General features: G+C 44.8%; 1 protein-coding gene across 1 annotated transcript in view; it reads right to left on the minus strand.

Moving 5' to 3' along the window:
• Positions 1-20,904, minus strand: part of RNF14 (ring finger protein 14) — a 35,912-nt gene that overhangs the window by 10,254 nt on the left and 4,754 nt on the right. Inside the window, exons 4-7 of the mRNA XM_088444120.1 lie at positions 18,876-19,027; positions 15,737-16,246; positions 13,780-14,008; positions 12,712-12,884 (exon numbers count right to left, since the gene is read on the minus strand). Coding sequence (XP_088300246.1) covers positions 12,712-12,884; positions 13,780-14,008; positions 15,737-16,246; positions 18,876-19,027 — 1,064 coding nt within the window. The remainder of the gene's footprint in view (positions 1-12,711; positions 12,885-13,779; positions 14,009-15,736; positions 16,247-18,875; positions 19,028-20,904) is intronic.

Consider the following 20,904-nt stretch of genomic DNA (forward strand, 5'->3'; position numbering starts at 1 on the left):
TCAGAGCACGGACCACATCCAAGGAGGTCTCACTACAACCTTGGGAAGAAATCCAGGGCGAGTCCGAAGAACAGCCCTGTCCTGATGGAAAATCAGAAATGGGGAGCGACAGGAAAGCACCCCTTCATCTGACACCCTTCTCGCCGATGCTATAGCCAGAAGAAACAGAGTGTTAGCCGTGAGCCACTTGAAATCAACAGAATCCAAAGGCTCAAACAGAGGACCCTGAAGGGCCTGGAGAACCACTGACAAATCCCATGGAGCCACTGGAAGAACAAAGGGAGGTTGTATGCGGAGGACACCCTGAAAGAAGGTGTGAACATCCATCATGGCAGCAATTGTTCGTTGAAACCATTTGGATAAGACAGAGACCTGCACTTTCAATGAACTAAGACGGAATCCTTGGTCCAATCCGGCTTGAAGGAAGGCCAGGACTCTAGAGACACTAAACGCCCGAGGGTCATAACGCTTAGTGGCGTACCACTGAAAATAGGTATGCCACACTCTGATAAACATGCGCAGAGGCCGGCTTACGGGCCCTGAGCATAGTCTGAACCACAGAGTGAGAGAAACCCTTTGACTTTAAGAAGGATGTCTCAAGAGCCACGCCGTCAAAGACAGCCGACCCAGGTCTGGGTGGAGACAGGGACTGAGACAACAGGTCCGGCCGTTGAGGAAGCAGATATTATGTGTCTATGAAGAGGCTCAGAAGATCTGAGTACCAATGCCGTCTGGGGCAAACTGGTGCCACCAGTAGGAGCATGCCTCCGTCTTGCTTGAACTTCCGAAGAACTCGAGGAAGCAGGGAGACCGGAGGAAAGAGATACACCAGATGGAAGGTCCACTATACTGACAATGCGCCTACGAAGGCTGCTTCGGCATCCCTTGTTCATGACCCGTACACCAGCAGCTTGCGATTGTGTCGGGAGGCCATGAGAGCCACCTCTGATAGGCCCCATTTGTCCACTAGGAGTTGAAAGACTTCTGGGTGGAGAGACCATTCCCCTGCATGCACGTCGTGACGGCTGAGGAAGTCAGTTTCCCAATTTAGTACTCCCGAAATGAATACTGCAGAGATGGCCGGGATGTGTCCTTCAGCCCATGTGAGAATGCATGCCACTTCTGCCATAGCCGACTGACTTTGAGTGCCTCCCTGGTGATTTATGTAAGCCACCGCCGTGGCATTGTTGGACTGTACCTGTACAGGTTTGCCCTGGAGAATATCCTGAGTCTAAATGAGGGCTCTGTAGATGGCTCTGAGTTCCATTACACTGATTGGCAGAGATGACTCCACCAACGTCCAACGACCCTAAAAATAGTATTGACCGGTCACTGGCGTCTGTTGTGAGGAGAATCCAATCTAGATCCAAAAGGGGCGCCCTTTGGTCAGGTGGGACGTCTGTAACCATTGTCTGGGATCTGATCCTCTGAGGCAACCCGTTCCACATGGATAGAATCAGGCGTTGTAGTGGCCTGGAGTGGAACTGGGCGTATTCCACCATGTCAAAGGTGGATACCATGGATCCCAGAATCTGCATAGCTGCATGAATAGACACTCGCCGGTTGCGGAGGAACCTGCGAAGGCGTGTTTGAAGTGTAGCAATCTTGTCCTCCATCAGGAAGTTTCTCTGTTTGAGAATCCAGCACAACTCCCAGATGAACGATCCGTTGAGACGGATTTAGGGAGAACTTCTTCCAACTGATCAATCAACCGTGCTTTTGTAGATAGGTAATGGTTATCTGCAGATGTAGTTGGAGAATCTCTGGAGACCTTGCCAGGAGCAGCAGGTCGTCCAGGTATGGTAGTAATCAGACTCCCTGACCCCACAGGTGGGCAGCCATAATAGCCATAATTTTGGTAAATACCCATGGAGCAGTAGCCAGTCCAGAGGGAAGAGCCTGGAACTGAAAATGTTGCTGTAGAACAGCAAAACGCAGGTATTTTGGATGAGATGGTGCTATAGGCACATGTAGGTATGCGTCCTGAATGTCCAGGGAAACCAAAAAATCCCCAAGCTCCATAGCCAGAACAATTGACCGCAGAGTATCCATCCAAAACCTTATTTATTTATTAACAGTTTCTTATATAGCGCAACACATTCCGTTGCACTTTACAATTGTAATCATTAGTAGAACAAAACTGTGTAATAACAGACAGATATATAGGTAGGAAGGCCCTGCTCGCAAACTTACAATTTATAGGGAAATAGCCATTGATACACAAGGATAGGTGCTATATATTGCATTTTGGTCCAGCCAGCATGCACAGTTTCTTGGTGGGCTGCATGATCCAGTCACACAGGAATGTCGCCAAATATCAGGAGGATGTGAAAGAAAGACAATTTGTGAGGTTATGTGTGGACTATGAAAGGGGATGTAATTAGATATGGAAGCTATGAAGGTTATGTGAGCGGTCCTGGAATCTGATAAGCTTGCCTGAAGAGGTGCGCGCCGATGGCAGTAAAGCCAGTGCGTCTCTCTCTCTCTATGTACAGCTGGCTCCGATTAGCAGGGAAGCCAGCTTAGCGCTGCCAGAGGCGGCCTCACAGACCCCCCACAGAGTGCGCCGATGGCAGCTCAGCCGCCAGCGCGTCTCTCCGTATGTACAGTTGGCTCCCTGATTAGCAGGGAAGCCAGCTTATGGCTATCAAGAGGCGGCCTCACAGACCACCAGAGAGCGCTCCGACGGCAGTACAACCAGCGCATCTCTCTCTCTATGTACAGCTGGCTCCCTGATTAGCAGGGAAGCCAGCTTATAGCTAACAGAGGCGGCTTCCTGTGCGCTCCGGCTCCCTGACAAGCAGGGTAGCCGGTATTGTCCCTGCATTGGGCGGCTCAGCATTAAGCGCCCGTTTACAGAACGGTGCTAGAATGCAGACTGCTGGCGGCCATTACAGGGAGAGGCAGTGCTGGACAGCCTACGGACCTGTATGTATCACAGCAGGGGTTTAAGCTGATGTAAAGAGAGTGTTTTGGAGCATAATAATAATTAAACCTTTGCCTGGCGTTCTGGCACTGCTAGGAGCGCCGTTGTGGGCAAGTGTGACTGTCTCCAATCTCTCTGTACCCCAGTATATTCTGTTTTTCTTACCTTGTCACTTAACCTCTTGTGGTTTGTGTGGGGTCTGTATGTAGCATGACTGGCAGGTCTAAGGCTTCGCAAAAAGTGTGGAAAGAAATTTACACAGGGACAGTCATCTACCTCCAGATTATGTGACAGTTGTTATACGGATCAGCAATCTGCAGAGATGTCAGAACCACCGTCTTGGGACGCAGGTTACATCTGTTATGTCCTCTCTCTCGGCTGAACTGGAGGCTTCTCGCAGAGAAAGAGAGGCTTATAGGTCAGCTGCTACAGAGGAATCAGCATGGGCGAGATCCCTAGCTGTTTCTATGGAGGGGATTTCCAAAGCCATGACAATGGCGTCCGCTCCGCAGGTCTCTAAAAAGAGATTGTTACCCTCAGTCCTCCATTGGGATGACCCAGAGGAGGAGGAGGATATGCCGGAATTAGAAGAGGGTGAGTACACCCTAGATTCGCCTAAAGAGCCTCTGTAGTCTGATCCTGAACCGGTATCAGAGGGAATAGAAGCAATGATTGCTGCAATACGACAGGTATTGCAAATACAGGAAGAAGACTCAGGTCCTGCAAAACAGTCTTTCTTTCTTAAGAAGAAAGACAAGCTACGGCTTTCCCTATATCGGAAGAGCTGAATTCCCTTCTAACGACAGCCTGGGAACATCCAGATAAAAAGTTTCGGATACCCCGGCGTTTATTATCATTTTAGTCCCTTTCCAGCAGATAATAGAAAAGCTTGTCAAACTCCCCCTACCGTTGATACATCTGTATCGCGATTGTCAAAAAAAGACTACGCTCCCTGCTCCTGGAGTCACGTCGTTAAAGGACATGTCCGATCGGAGACTTGAGAGCACTCTTAAGTCCATTTACACCGCTGCAGGGGTGACTCTTCGTCTAGCGATAGTTAGCTGCTGGACTAACAAGGCTATCGAAATTTGGGCTAAGCAATTGGCGGATGGTATGAAAGATCAGCTGCCAGTGGAGGAACTCATTCCGCTAGCAGAACATATAGGTGAAGCGGCAGCTTACCTGGGAGAAGCGTCTAAGGATGTTTGTTCTATTGCCTCCAGAACTTCAGCTCTGGCAATTTCAGCAAGGCGGGCGCTGTGGCTCAAAACTTGGCAGGCTGACGCAGGATCCAAAAAGGCTGTGGAAGCACTCCCTTTCACTGGAGGTGTTCTTTTTGGAGCAGAATTAGATAATATCTCAGGCTACTGGAGGTAAATCCACTTTTCTACCAACTACTGCTGCTCCACCTAGACGATCTTACTCTGGACCTTCGTTTCGGTCCTTTCGGGCCCTGGGGCACTCACGTGGTCGTTTCAGAGGATCATCCACGTCCCGTGGTTCCAGAGGTCAGGGTAGAACCGCAGCCACCATAGGTTCGAGTCTACACGCGGTTAAGTCCAGTTCTAAATCCAGTGCATGACGGGCTCCCCTCTCACCTGGGGGATCCCAGAGTGGGAGCGCGTCTTCGGGACTTCAACAAGGTATGGACGGAAACCTGTGCGGACGCTTGGGTCCGAGATCTAATAATTTGGGGCTACAAGCTCGATTTCCAACTGGAACCCCCAAATCGTTTTTTTACCACAGGTTTGCCAGTTTCCAACGACAGAAGTATTAGTCTTACAGAAAGCAATAGATAGGCTTCTGTCCATGAAAGTGGTAATCCAAGGCTCCAGTCATCAGAAGGGAAAAGGATTTTACTCCAGTTTTTTTGTCGTTCCGAAGCCGAACGGCTCAGTCAGACCCATTGTAAACTTAAAGGATCTCAATCCATACTTATGGATTTTCAGGTTCAAGATGGAGCTCTTCAGTCGGTAATTGCAGGCTTGGAGGAGGGCGAGTTCATGGTATCTCTAGATATCAAGGACGCCTACCTGCACATTCCATTTGGCCACCTCACCAGGCTTTCCTGAGATTCGCAGTTCGGGATTCACATCTCCAGTTTCAGGCCTTGCCCTTCGGCTTATCTTCGGCCCCACGGGTATTCACAAAGGTTATGGCTGTGATGATGAGTCTCCTTCGGAAACAAGGAATCACTATTATTCCGTACCTGGACGACCTACTCCTGAAGGCGAATTCCAAGGATCAACTATTACAGGACATCACCGTGAGGCACAACCTCCTCATTCGTCATGGATGGATCCTGAATTTTCCCAAATCGCATCTGCAACCGTCAGAGATTGCAGTTTCTAGGAATGATCATGGACACAGTGTCTCAACGGGTGTTCCTTCCCCAGGACAAGATAACTTCCATTCAAGAGATGGTGAGGTTGGTCCTTCGACGTCGTCAGGTTTTGGTTCATGCATGTATCCGACTTCTGGGGAAGATGGTGGCAGCCTTCGAGGCTGTCCAGTACAGTCGTTTTCACTCCAGACCTTTTCAGCTAGAACTCCTATAACAATGGTCGGGATCCCACCTGTTTCTTCACAAAAGAGTCAGGTTACAACCCAAGACTCGGATTTCCCTACTGTGGTGGCTAAACTCAGTTCACCTTGCGGAGGGAAAGAGATTCGGAGAGTGGGATTGGACGCTTCTTACCACGGATGCGAGTCTAAGAGGCTGGGGGCAGTAATTCTGGAGCATCACTTCCAGGGACGCTGGACAGCACAGGAATCGAGTCTTCCAATCAACATATTGGAGTTAAGAGCAGTTTTCTACGCAGACAACAGCCCACTTTCTGAGGGGCCGAGCAGTCAGGGTCCAGTCCGACAATACCATAGCAGTGGCATACATAAACAAACAAGGAGGCATATAAACAAACAAGGACGCACCAGAAGTCGTGCGGCCATGAAGGAAGTCAGCCGGATTCTTATCTGGGCGGAAAGCTACGCAAGGTTGATTTCGGCAATCTTCATACCGGGCGTCGAAAATTGGGAGGCAGATTACCTCAGTCATCAGGATGTACATCCAGGAGAATGGGATCTACATCCACAGGTGTTTCAGCAGCTGGTCCAACGTTGGGGTCTTCCGCAGGTCGACCTCATGGCATCCAGGCAGAACCATCAACTGTCTTTTTACTGCTCTCAAACAAGGGATCCACAAGCGGTGGCTGTGGATGCACTGTCAACACCATGTTCATTTATCCGTTTCCTCCATTTCCCCTTCTCCCTCGAATACCAGTTCATTTATCCGTTTCCAGTTATCCGAGTTCCAGTTCATTTATCCGTTTCCTCCATTTCCCCTTCTCCCTCGAATACTTCAACGCATCAAGAGGGAACAGGCCATGGTCCTGCTGATAGCTCCGGACTGGCCTCGCAGAGCTTGGTACTTCAACATTCAGCTCCTGTTGGTAGACAATCCGTGGCCTTTACCACTCAAGAGAGGATCTGCTCCTTCAGTCTATCCAAACTTAAAGCAGCTACGTTTGACGGCGTGGTTGTTGAAAGGGCCATCTTAAGACATAAAGGGATACCTTCCAAGATGATTCCTATGATGCTTAGAGCCAGGAAGGAAGTTACTTCCAAGCATTACCATCGTATTTGGAAGGCATATGTAGCCTGGTGCGAACTTAGTTTTGCCGTCTACGGAGTTCAGTCTTCCCAGATTTCTGCTAGCAGGTTTCTCAGCAGGCCTTAGGTTGGGATCTCTGAAGGTACAAATTTCAGCACGCTCTGTTTTCTTCCAAAAGAAATTGGCCTTATTACCGGACGTGCAGACTTTTCTGCAGGGTGTGGTTAGATTGCAACCACCCTTTGTTCCTCCTACAGCTCCATGGGACTTGGACTTCATCCTGTCTTTCTTGCAGTCTTCGCTGTTCGAGTCTTTGGAGTCGGTGGAATTGAAGTATCTTTCATGGAAGGCGATACTTCTGCTGGCTCTAGCTTCCGCCAGGAGGGTGTCGGAGTTGGGAGCTTTATCATGTCGTCCACCATATTTGGTACTTCATGAGGATAGAGCTGAGCTACGCACTAGAATGGATTTTCTGCCTAAGGTGGTTTCGGCCTTCCACATCAATCAACCTATTGTGGTTCCGGCTCTTCCACAGGATTCTCCTTCTTCTAGATCCTTGGATGTAGTTAGAGCTCTTCGCATATATGTAGACAGGACGGCAGCCATTCGCAAGACAGATACTCTTTGTTTTGTATGATGCTGCTCGTCTGGGTTGGCCAGCTTCCAAACAGACACTGGCTCGATGGATTTGTCTGACCATATGACAGGCGTATATGGCCTCGTCTAGAGAACCTCCATCTTCCATTACCGCACATTTCACTCGCTCAGTGGGTGCCTCGTGGGTGGCTGCTGGAGGCGTTTCTATGGAATCTCTATGCCGGGCAGCTACTTGGTGGGGCCGGCATACTTTTGTTCGGTTATACAGGTTTGACACCTTTGCGACTTCTGCGGCGCAATATGGTCGGTCTGCTTTGCAGGGTTCTCAGCACTATCCCACCCGTGATGGGAGCTCTGGGACGTCCCCACTGTCTTGAAGTCCTCCAGTGTCCCTTAGTGGATGAAAGAGAAAATAGGATTTTGGTACTTACCGATAAATCCCTTTCTCCGATTCCACAGGGGACACCCGGCGCTGTTCTTCCTGCCATACATGTTATGCCTATTGGCGTCAGGTTTGTTGTCTAGGGTGATGTTATGAATGTTAGACACGTTTGTCGTCTCTTGTTTCATTCTATTTTACTTTGTTTTCACCTTTCAGTTGTTGTGTGTACTTTCGCCTCCTCCTCTTCTGTCAATCTTTTTTCTCTGCTCCCCTCAGGCACGGTTCTAATACTGGCCTATAGGGGGGTATAGAGGGGAGGAGCTAGTCACACTTCATTTAAATTTAAAGTGCCAGCTCCACTCAGCACCGTCTATACCCTACTGTCTTGAAGTCCTCCAGTGTCCCCTGTGGAATCGAAGAAAGGGATTTATCGGTAAGTACCAAAATCCTGTTATTAAGTTTCAGGTGGCAGGATGACATCCAAGATGAAATGGCAGAAAGACATTCAGTGACACGGACCAATACAGATGGTGATAAATCTGGAGAAGATAGGTAGATTTGAGTGTCATCCGCATACAGATGGTACTGAAATCCAAAAGAGCGGATTAGTTTGCCAAGAGAGATGGTATAGATTGAGAATAGCAGAGGCCCTAAGGCAGAGCCTTGCGGTACTCCAACTGATAGAGGTAGCGAAGAGGAGGCAGAATAAAAAAAAAAAAACGAACAGTAAAAGAAAAGAACCAAGAAAGAGCTGTGTCCTTAAGACCTAGGGATTGTAGTGTTTGTATGAGAAGAGAGTGGTCAACAGTGTCAAAAGCAGCAGAGAGATCTAGAAGAATTAGGAGTGAGAAATGGCCTTTAGCCTTGGCAGTGACCAGATCATTTACTGCCTTAGTCAGTGCTGTCTGTGGAGTGTTGGGAACGAAAGTCCAATAAGTTGTGAGAGTTAAGAAAGTGTGTGAGGCGGGTGTAGACAAGTCTCTCAAGTAGCTTGGAGGGGCATAGGAGCTGGGAGATAGGTCGGTAATTTGAGAGAGTATTAGGGTCAGAATTTTGTTTTTTCAGAATGGGAGTAATCACTGCATGCTTGAACAGTGATGGAAAGGTGTCAGTAGAGAGAGAGGGATTACAGATTTTAGTTAGGGTTGGGATGAGCACAGGAGACAGAGCTGTACTGATTTGTGAGGCTTTAGGATCTAGAGGAGAGGTAATAGAGTAGGTGGATGAGAAGAGTGTAGATACTTCATATTCGTTTGTGAGATTAAATGAAGAGAATGTGCCAGAGGATTCAGGTAGGGAATTGAGCAGGTCACTAGCTGAGGAAGAGCATACCATTTCATTTCGGATCTTATCAATCTTGTTCTTGAAATAGGAAGAATCTTGCGCACAGATACCGTACTAGCAGGTGGTTTGGGTGAGGGAGGGGTAAGAAGCAGTTTAAATGTATTAAACAGTCGCTTGGGGTTAGAGGCTTGAGCAGAGGTTAGAGATTGGAAATATGTTTATTTGGCAACGTCCAGAGCAGTACGATAAGGGTTGTAGATGGTCTTGTATGTGAGGAAGTTACTTGGAGTACGAGACTTTTGTCACTAACGTTCTACTTTACGTGAGAGTTTTTGTAGATGCCTTGTTAAGTTAGAATGCCAAGGTTGACGTCTAAGTCTACGTGGTGTGTGATGGGTAGCTGGAGCGACTTCATCAAGGGTTTTTACTAGAATCTGGTTTAGGTGTGATGCAGCAGTCTCAGGAGAAGTGAATGTAGAAATTGGTGAGAGTCGTTGTTGTAGAGAGGTAGATAGTTGTTGAAAGTTAATAGCATTAATATTTCTGCTGATTTTAGGAGGTTTGGTTGATTTCAATGATGTTGATGTAACGGAGGAGAGTGTGCAGGTGATAAGGTTCTGATCTGAGAGAGGGAAAAGAACATTAGTGAAATCAGAAACTGAGCATAGCCTGGTAAATACAAGATCAAGGCAGTGGCCCTCCTGATGATTAGGAGTCAGTCCATTGGGAGAGGCCAAGAGAGGAGGTTAAAGAGAGTAGTCTGGAGGCATGAGGAGATTGTGGACTGTCAATGGGGATATTGAAATCACCCATAACGATGGTGGAGTTGTCTGAGGATAGGAAGTGAGGGAGCCAGGCAGAAAAATGTTCCAGAAATTGTTAAGGTGGCCCAGGCGGGCGATAGATAGCAGCAATGCGCAGAGAGAAAGGGGTGAAAGTCCTGATAGAATGTACTTCAAATTATGTAAATGTGAGTGAAGGTACCTGTGGGAGAACTGTGTATGCGAAAGATTGGGACAGTAATATTCCTACCCCACCTCCTTTACAATTACCAGGAGAGGGGGGGAGGGGGAGAGAGTCCTCTAAGGTGTCTACCCAGCTCTCAATTGCCTTAGCCACCCAGGCTATAGCCATGGTAGGGCGAGCAATTGCAACTGAAAGAGAGTATACAGATTTCAGAGCTGTATCCATCTTCCTATCTGCAGGCTCCTTCAGTGAGGAAGCCATATGAATAGGCAACGTAGAGGATTTAACCAATCTGGTAACATGGGAGTCCACTGCTGGAGGGGTTTCCCACTTAGTACAATGAGCGGTAGAAAAAGGGTAATACTTATGCAACCGCTTTTGTGGCTGAAACTTCTTGCCCGGTGTTTGCCAAGCTGCCGCCATGTGTTCAGCTAACTGATCCGAGAGAGGGAACTCAGCCACAACCACCTTTTGTCGTTTAAACACTGGGTGTTTGGACTTAGGGGCAGGTTCGTCATCTTCAATTTGAAGAACAGTCCTGACCGCCCATACCAAGGCTGGTATGCCCATATTGGATTGAAGCACATCTTCTCTAGTGAGGGACTCAGCAGTAGAGCCGTCATCCTCATCTGCCTCTGAAGATACCTTTGTATCCGTGAGTTGCGTAGACTGTGAGGATAACACAGGACGCTTGGCAGATCTACCAGGTATGGAGTTATCCCCCTGTAGCATAGTCTAAAAGGCCGTAGCTGCCAGACTCGGCACAAAGGAGGATAGGGTATCAACCCACGGAGATGGAATAGGAGGTACCTGCAATGTCTGTACCTGCTGTGGTAATACCATAGGGGTAATTACAGCAGGGACAGCCAGGTGGTCTGCAATGGAGGCCAGCGCCTGTGAAAAGGAAGGCCAGGGAGGCTCCTGTGCAGGGGTTAATGGAGCTGATTGACCTGGTGCCGAATAACAGTTAGCACAAAGGCCATCCTGAACCAAATCTTCCTGAGTTAAACCAACAGCACAAGATTTGCATGTGAGCGCAACAGGTGCAGCAGATTACTCTTGCTCTTGTTAGACATAACGGTAGAGTACAGAAACATACAATACGGTACTGAGCAAATTACAGTTCAAGTATGCAACAGTATATGCCAATTATATGTAACACACACTATGAACATGGGCAATAGGCAAATTAATGCATGCACAGTGGACCAAATATATGAGTGTGTGAGCAGTATAGAGATCCTGCCAGTGTTTATAGAAAAACTTCAGGATATGACAGCCCAGGTTAAATGGCACAGCTAAGGGGACCTAAGCAGTATGTTACTGTCTTCACTGCTGATTACCTCAGAGTGAAGTACATAAACCCCCAATGCACCGGTATGCCAGGGTTTCAGAAAGAGAACATGAAAGGGACAGGCAAAAGCTGCCAGACTGAGTATAAGTACATACAACAGCGCAAGCAGTAAGTCACATACAATGTATAAACGTGTATATTGTAATGTGTGCACCACTTTCAAATGCACAGAATCTATGGGCAGGGACCCAACTTCTGGTAGGCTGTAGCGCTACATACCCTGACTCCTGGGAGAGGTATGTAGAGGGACTGGACCCAGTATTTCCCCAAGAGCTGTGGCTTTCACTATATAGAAATAGGCCGCTGGAGAGGGGCGTGACCCGCTGACAAATGCAGTTCAGGACAACCAGGCCTCGTAGGAATGGCGCCCTGAGCTGAGGGGCCGCTTTAAAGAGGATGGCGGACCTCTTCATGCTGATTTTTGATCACCGGGACCCTGTTTTCCCGCTCCTCTGTACCCTGGTGGTCTAGTGGATCACGCGGACAGGGCCGGTGTGCCTAATCAGTGCCTCCGGTCTGTCCCCAGAGACCGGAGGTAAGACTGCCACTCCACAGGTCACCGCGAGCGATGACCCGCCTTACCTGCCCCCTGACGTCCGGGCTGCAGTCTGGGACGTCCCGTGGGGCCAGCTAGCCTGGTCCCCAGGATCTCACGAAATCACCATGACTTGCACGCAGGCGGCAATGGTGTCGCGGCACCTGGAGGGATGATGGAGCGGCAGCACAGACGTCCAAATGACAGTCCGATGCTGCATGCTCAGTTGTAATAAATAAATAAAGAATAAATAATAAAATAAAGCTTTGGGCTGTATAAGGCAGCCCCCTGTATAAAAAAAAGTGAACAGACTCCAGCTGGACACCACACAAAACTGGTTTGCCTCAGGCTTGGGGGCGGGGTTTAGGGGACAGGACCGAAGCATCCTGGGAGCTGAAAGCTATAACTGTATGGTGTCCGGTACTAAGTACTACCTACACCCCAAGGTATCCCTGTGGACCCTGAAGAAGAAATGACAGTTAGGAGCTGATTCGTTGATAGTTTATCACTTTCCAGAGTTTAATACATCTGCCACTTTATTGGATATACAAGTTAGAAGCTCACCACAAATTAATTTTACATAAAAACTTTATTAGGAATTCTGTTTATTAGTTAAGGAAGTTTAACAATGCTGGAAGGCGTTATAACAGTATTCTGACCAGTGGCAGCAGCACAGTAGAAAATTCAAATAGAGGAGCCACACCAACTGCCCTTCCAAATGCTGTCAAACATCGCCAGCCAGGACTTACTGGCAGTTGATGTGACTCCCCTATTTGAGTTTTGGACTGCGCTGCAGTCCCACTTCTGGAGCCACCACTGATTCTGACTAGATTTGATTTTGGATCAAGAAATGTTTTCCGGTGTTTAGTATATTCCTGCTATCGTCCCCAGCCCACTCAGACACTTACTGAATGGGCTGCTGAGGATATCTACATGGATAGCTACTCCCCTGTGTAACACTCATTTTAAACATTACACAGATGATCAGTTCTTTAAAGAGCTTTGTGATACAGTGGTTAGGATCTTATGTTTTAGGCCTTGGAATAAGTAACCACACCTGAATATGAGTTCCACAGCGAGGGCAGCACTTGGAGTTCTGCTCCAGCCAATCCTTACTCTCCATTTCTTCTACTGCCTTTTGGATGATCCTCTTGCCATACCTCTTCTCCATGAATTTCTTGCCATCCTCATCTGCATCCAAGTACTCAGCGCGCAACAAGATGAGCTTTTCTAGAAGACATCAAGTCTTGTGTTTAGAAGAAGACTGATATACTGTATTTTAATAAATACACACAATGAAATTGAATTGACTCTAAACTAATGACAGTTCGTGAGTTTCCATTAGACAAGTCAGTTTGAGGATAAAATGATTGCATTTAGAGAATGTCCAGTGGAATACGTTTTCAATATAAACCTCCCTTTCTCTCATCTAAGAGAATGGAGAGGGCTCGCTTGCTGTACCTAATATATTTATCCCCACAACCCTCTATTTTCTAGGCTTTAGAGCCTGGAGAGCTTGAAAGTAAGGAGGTCTGTGACACAATGTCAAAGGCATCATTCAGTCACAAGCTCAATTTCTCATTTCTCCAAGCTCTGATACCTGGCTAACAGAATGTGTAAATATAGCAACATTCCCAAACTGTTCCAAGGCTGGGCATTTCCTTAAATACAATATAACCATTTGCTGCTAAATCAAATATATAAATGTATTTTTCTGAAAGAGCTACCTGGATCTGCTCGAAGATGGCAGGACAGAAGTTGTGTGGGTTCTGTAGGAAGAGCAGGACATCCTATTATAACTGCTGAATTGCAGCAGAGAAGATTGCAAAACTATATTGCTTCCAGTCAGCCTACTGGCAAAGGTACATCATTTATATATGTCAGAGACCACCACTTACGCTCCAAAATAATATCATTTTATAATTGCCAATTTTTCTGAGAATTTATAGAATTGCAAATGGCTAAATACATGAATCACAATTTATTGATACTTTTATATATTTGATTTGACATACTTGGCAGAAAATCAGAGAAGTGACCCTCTCCCCACAATCAGCCAATAGGGAGAGTGTTATTATATTATTAGTTGTGCTAGCTGCTAAGAGACAGGAGCTAATGAACCTACCTGCTGTTACTTTGCAAGGGGAAACTCCATGGTAGGTCATTTTGCACAGGGTGCAAAAAGCGTATTGGCAACTTGAACAAATACCCATTGTCCCCCCTGGTTCTTGCATTACTGGAGTCTGACAGTTTGGACGTGGGCAGTACACAACATCAGCCATCAGATCCAAACTAGACTGCAAGAGGAGGCGGTCATAACGGCTGAAGAGCTGCTCCCCTACCAGGTCTTTTACCTGGAAGCACACAAAGACAGGAAATTACACTATCAGTATTCAGAAATAATGACTGAGGGGTCCCAGGTTCCTTTACTAATAGAATACAATATAACAATGCTACTCATAAGCCAAATTATTTACAAAGAACTACCAAACGATGAGCCTAATTCAGAGATGTATGTAAATTCGATATTTACTTACATCTCCCAAATTTGCAGATCTGCGCATGTGCAGATCTGTTTCTGCATTGTTGGCTGCAGTGTCCCAAAAGCCGCAGCATGGATGACATGCTGCTGGCGTCATGGGGCGGCGACAGTGAGAGTTCCAGAAAACCGGGCGTGTCAGTATGTTTTCAGGACGATGCTGCGTCTTTTTACACAAGTTGCCTCCTGCGGCTTTTGCATAATGTGTGCCTTTGTACGCAGCAGCTGCCACAATGGTACAAAGTGGAGAGAGATAAAGTACCAAACAATAAGCTTCTGTCATTTTACAGACTGTGCCTGAAAAATTACAGAAGCTGATTGGTTGCTATGAGCAACTTCTCCACTAGATCTCTCTCCAAACTTTGAGAAGTCTTCTCCCTATATTTCTGAAGAAGTAGTGAGGTATATTTTAGAGAATCTAGGGCAATAGGTTTCCAGTGGCCTTCACCTGCGGCACCCAGCTAGCAGCTGCTGATCTAAATTAGTCTCTGCTTTGTGATAATAAGGAGAATAAGACTGGAACAGCTGACTTCTGTGTCACATGACCTCCTCTGCACAGTGCACACTAGAGGAGGAGAAAGTGCAGTGTGCTCTCCTCTCCTTCCCCTGTGGGCAGGAAGGAGCTGTACAGGTGAGTAAAACTGGAGGAATATGTTTTTACTCTTGCAACAATAATGTATTACCTATGGCTCTGGAGACTACGTGGGGGTCTGTTTGCACGTGGGCTCATTTTGTGTTAAGTGGGCACATGGGGCTATTTTACAGCCAAGTGAGGGACATGTGGCTGTTCTGAGGTCTTCACATGCAGCCCTTGAGTTCATCAGGTTGCCTACCACTGATTTAGGCTTCTGTACTCTTATAAATGACCCTCGTTTATACATACAGGGCCTGATGCGGAGTTAACAAAAATCTGCCATAATAGCTTACACATTGCATGTATGGAAATAAATGCTCCTGTATTGCGTGTATGGAAAGCCTATACTTGGTGAAAATTATGCCTGGAAATAGGTGGATTTATGCTTCTGTCCAATTCTGCATATACAGCAATTCCATCCAATCACTCTCTCTGACCACTGCGTACCCTTTGGTCACAATGTAAATGCCATACTTGCATACACATGCTTCTAGGGCATTCACAGTGCCCTAGATGCATGTGTATGCCAACTCAGCATCAGGACCATATTGTTTAAATACAACTACCATATAAAGTAGTAAAAAAAAATATTTGTTTTACTACACAGTAGTAACACAAATGTATTTCTCCATACACTGAAGCATTGAGGTTTATTTCCCCATATACAGTAGAAGCAAAGGCTTATACTATTTTTTTTTTAATTGTCTCTCCTGTCTGTCTATAGTAGTGAGAGAGGATTATTTTCTTGTATATAGTAATAGATTTCATTTTCTGTATACAGTAGTTTATTGTTCCTTATACAGTAGTTTCCTTCCCATAGACAGTAGTAACAGGTTTATTTTTCCTGATACAATACTTTATTTTCACTACAGTAGTGACAGATTGGTAAAAGTGAATACTATGGGTTACCTGAGCAGGTGTCGCAACAGAGGTGCATTTTGGTTCAGGGCAGTTCAGTGCATGGACCTGTCCGTCCCTTATCTGGATTTCAAAGTAATCTTTGAGGCAGAGGTTACAATAGACATGCTGGCAGTCCTTAAAGTGTGTGCACTCACTGCCCAGCTTCTCCGAGAAGCAGATATTGCACAAGAATAGTTTGCTATTAAAGCACTTCTTCTGTTGAGCTTCATTGAAGTCCAAGATGTATTTGACCAGGGCAGACACTGACTGCACGTCCTGTATGGCCCTTTTGTCAAATGACGCCCTTTCTGGTGTGACCGAGGCACTGCAGGTATATGGTTTTGTCGGTGCTTGCATCCAGCCATGTGAACCATTACTACACACTTGAATTTCATAGGGGGATTTTATATTTAAGTACTCAAGTGTCTCCTCCTTAAGAAACTGCATCCAGGCAAACAGCACAACATATCCTCTGTTCTCCTCCCATAGGTCATCTAAGTGCTGGCACAGTAGAGTTAGCTGAAATGTTAAAAATATCAATTTTATAAGGGACAATGGTTTAAACAGGTTTGTTACATGAAATGGGTGTTGAAAATAGTGATCCTGTTTAGTTTAGCTAAAATATTATATATATATATATATATATATATTCCAACATAATAATCCTGTGTTTTCTATGTGACTGAATGATCTGATCTTAATTACTGATGAAAGTTTGCCAGTCTCCAATTATCACCATTCATTTAAATTATGAATATATTCCTTATTTCACTAAATGTTTTACAAGTACCCAATGTGTTGTGGCAATGCTTACCCACCATCATGATATAACTGCTGCTTAAAAACACCCCTTCTAATTGCAATTGGATGTTCTATTCATCACTAGTATGGTAAACTGTCATTGTACAGGTGTCAGAAGCTGAGGAAGCCTTGTACAGACATACTTAGGGCCATATTCAATTAGAGGCGAAAAGTCAGTTATCGGCGATAATTTGTGATGACATCATTTTCGCCTGTTTCACTTATCCCCATATTCAATTTCAAAGACTTTTCACAGGTGTAAAAAGTCTTTGTAAAAAAAAAAAAAAAAACGGGGATAAGTTTTCACCACTGTTTAGGTGGCGAAAAAAAGTGCAGAATTGGGGTATTGGGGTGCAGAATAAAAAAAATAGCCTGCAGCCTTTGGAATCTGTAAAAAAAAAAATGTTGGGGAACAAACTTAAAAACTAGCAAAATAGCCTCAGGTGGGGTTCCCATGTATGCGGCAGGTGTTTTCTAGAATGCGGGTAGTTGCGGCAGGAGGATTTTTTAAGATTTTTAAAATTTCACTTTAGGGACTTAAAAATATGCTTGCACCCATTTTCATGTACCCCAAATTTGATGGGAGTTGTTTCCCCCCCCCCCCCCCCCAAAAAGATAAATACTATTCTTCACAGGCACATTTATGCACCTGCCACAGCTATTTAAAAACCCTGACTACCTTCAGCAGGCCAAATCGGGGGTACCCATAGTGATCCCCCATGTCAGACCATCTTTTGGGTGGTGACAGGCTGATTTCCCCTAAAGTGACAGGACTTTACAATACTCACCTTTCCGCCAGGTCCGTTTTCGCCGGATCCTAATTGAATACGGGGATAAGCGGGCACGCGCCCGATACTTTATCCCTGCAAAAAACGGCGATGACATAAAGTCCGACCTCAGACTTTTCGCCTCAAATTGAATATGGCCCATAGTGTTCACTCTAGGTGCAGGGTGCTGATCAGTGAAGAGGGCATATTTAAATTTTGAAGAAGAACATTTAAGACATGATGTATCACTACAACTACAGTAGCGACACGTCACAAATAATATTTTGCCCATCAAAATGTAAATATACCCTCCTCACTGATCAGCACCCTGCACCTAGAGTGCACACATACTAACTGCACATTATCACACACTAACAACAATATTTAAGAAGAGGGCTGCAATACCTTGAAAATAGCTCCCCTAAGACACAACAAAAAGAAACACTATTTCACAATTAGGTCACAAAAACTGAATATTTATACTTAAGCTGGGTACACACTGTACAATAATCAGGCAAAACACCCAAATTTGCGGCTGTCTGACCTGACTATTGCTCAGTGTGTACACAGCACCCAGTCGTTCCAAAACATGGTAGATCTGCTCTCGATATCAGGTGTGCTGCACTACATTCAGTGGTCCCAATGAGTAGATATCATGCACTGAATGTAGTGTGTACGTGATCGAGCCGACCTAGTGCGTTTAAAAATGGCACCTGAACAATCTTTAGGGACTGAGTTGTGTGCACAATGGAAATCAGATATTCATAGGATGGTTTTCAGAAGAAAAAGAAAACCTTGGATGATTTATCTAATCGGCCATGTGTGTAGATAGCTTTACAAAAATATGATTCGGGTCACCCAATGTTTGCTTCCATTATCACGTAATTCAGAGGTTCCCAAACACCACCATTACAATCCAGGTTCTAAATATATCCATGCTTAAGTCCAGATGGTTAAAATCAACCAGACTGGAGTGGTATTTAAGTCACCTGTACTCAAGTATGGATACCCTAAAAACGTTTGGGAACCTCTGGAGTAATTTGCAACCACAACATTTCTATTATTTGATGCTCTTGTCAGAAAAACACAAAATTAACACAATCTATCACTTTTTAACATTAGTCTCATCAGTTTATTGTATACTATAAAGCTTTTTATCTCATGCCATATACCTGTTTTGCATTTAATAATTCAATATTAAGCTCAGGCTGGACATAAATATTATTGTACTACTGAAGCAGGCTTTCATGTTAGATGTGGACAACCGGTCACATGGTTAGACATATTAGGAATCTTATAGGAAGAAGCCTGAGAGACAGAATATGGCATGAGGGCAGTGGAAACTGGCAGTATTGAGAAGTGAATATGCAGAGGATGTATTTAGAGAAAATGTACAAACAACACAATTTTACTGAATTTTTTTTACAGTTTCAGGACCATGGGAACAAATTAATTTGATTTACATTATTTATTTTATGGGAAATCAATTTTCATGAAGTGCTTTTTTGGTTAGAACTCCAGTCATCAAGAACGAGTTAATAACGCTAAGCGGGGGATTACTGTATTAATATATAACAAACCTGCTTTGGTGAAAGCCACTTGCAGCTGAGTGTAAAGATCGGGGGTGCCGTGGATGGGTAACCAACAGGGAGTTCAAAGTTCAGCACAATTGGTGGAAGGAAAGAAACAGTGTTGTCAAAGCTTTCTGTAACAGTATTCGTTGCAGAGTTACCTACAAAAGAAAGAAATACAGAAATGTATTTATATAGAGCAGGCTGCCATCTATGACTCTATCACAGTATTGCATTGGCTTTATACACCTGAATGTAATGCATGGTTTGTACACCTCTGTGGAATATGTATGTGCTACATAAATAACAGTGTTCCCCAGATGAGACGAAAGAGATATGAAGCTTACTGTACATAGCTAATTCTCTAGGACGTGCTCATTACAGGTGGGATTAATCTGATATTGCATATATAAAGGGCCACATTTAAAACTATGGGGCATATGTATCAAAGCTTGATGTGAGATAAAATTGTGAAATATATATCACCAACCAATCAGCTCCAAACTATCATTTCTTAAACACAGCCTGCAATATGTAAGTTAGAAGCTGATTGGTTGGTGATATATATCTCACAATTTTATCCCACATCAAGCTTTGATACATATGCCCCTATGTCGTAACAAATTTACAAACTGGCCTGTAAGAATCATCTCATCCTCCCTGTTCAAAGTGATCCAATTCTGCTACCTATAGAGAGTTCAGCAGAAGAACACTATTACCTGTACTGCAATCAGTGACTAGAGAAGCCGTTGATGAAACTGAATCAACATGCAGAATGCTATCTGTTATGACTGAAAGAGGAATCACATTGGCATGCTGAGATTAGAGCAGAATTACTGAGAATCCCATTTATACAGGCTAATGAGACGGTTGCCCAGTGAGAAATGGATAAGACTGATAATAAATACAAATTTCCATAAATAAAACAGCAATGCATGTCTTATTCTGTTGTGTAATTTATAGAGAACTGTGTTTGGCAGTAATGATAATAAATGCCATTTTTTGTTCTTGAACTTTGTTATGATGGAAAAAACGAAAGAGGAATAAAGAAATTGGGAACAGAAGAGACTGAAGTCTGATCTGCTGCTGAATGCAGGCACTTGTTCATGTACGTGTCATCACAGATCACAGTCCAGGGTGCAGCCTACTAATCAGCTTCACCCATGTGATAAACGGAGCAGGATTATTGTAGATCCTCCCCCTTGCATTTAACATTCTCAAATATACTCAAAACAATGAATCTGGAAGTCCGTCAAATAAAGGAACACATTTTATATGTACATTCAGAGGGCTCCATCCCTTCCTTGGGTAACCCAGGAATATCACATACAGCTGTCCTGGAATAAATGGAATAAAACTACTCCTGTGGGAGGCTTTGTTCCTGAATCTGACGGAGATGTGGTGGCTATTTTTCTTTGTGTGTAAATGTGCCAGTTTTGTGTCGCTATATGATTGATAATAACTCATCAGATTTTGGAGAGGTTAAAACTGAATCACTTAAATGATTAATTAAAAGGTTACAGCAATTCTTAACTAATCTAGATCTGTACTGTTTTACAGTTTGTTTATAGATGTATATTCTTAACAAGTTAACTGAAAACACATAAAAAGAGAAAAAAAGTGTATTAGATTTTCAATAACGAACGAATGCAATTTAGCCTTACATGGTGGTTCTGTCAATTAATACACTTTATGAATTGTACAAGCCAGCCATCATCAGCAGAACAAGGTAACTTCCAGCAAGGCAATTTTACACTGGTATGTTAAGGTGCCCACACATATAGCGACATTTTACACGATCTGGCCGATTTCGACGAATCGTGACGACGAATCGGGTGAAAAAAGTACAAATCGTGAGTTTATACTCACGAGCACGATGCCGATGCGCGTCCCCCCTCGTCTTACATCGCATTTTCTGATCTGCCGTGCTGTAGGGCAGATTAGCCAACCATGAACACGATGGACGCCGATCGTGAGGGTTTTTTTCCTCACGATGAATCGTACGATTCATCACACAATGCGGAATTTGACTGACAGG

This window comes from Taudactylus pleione, unplaced genomic scaffold (genome assembly GCF_031769625.1).
Source record: "Taudactylus pleione unplaced genomic scaffold, aTauple2 ptg000349l, whole genome shotgun sequence".
NCBI lineage: Eukaryota > Metazoa > Chordata > Amphibia > Anura > Myobatrachidae > Taudactylus > Taudactylus pleione.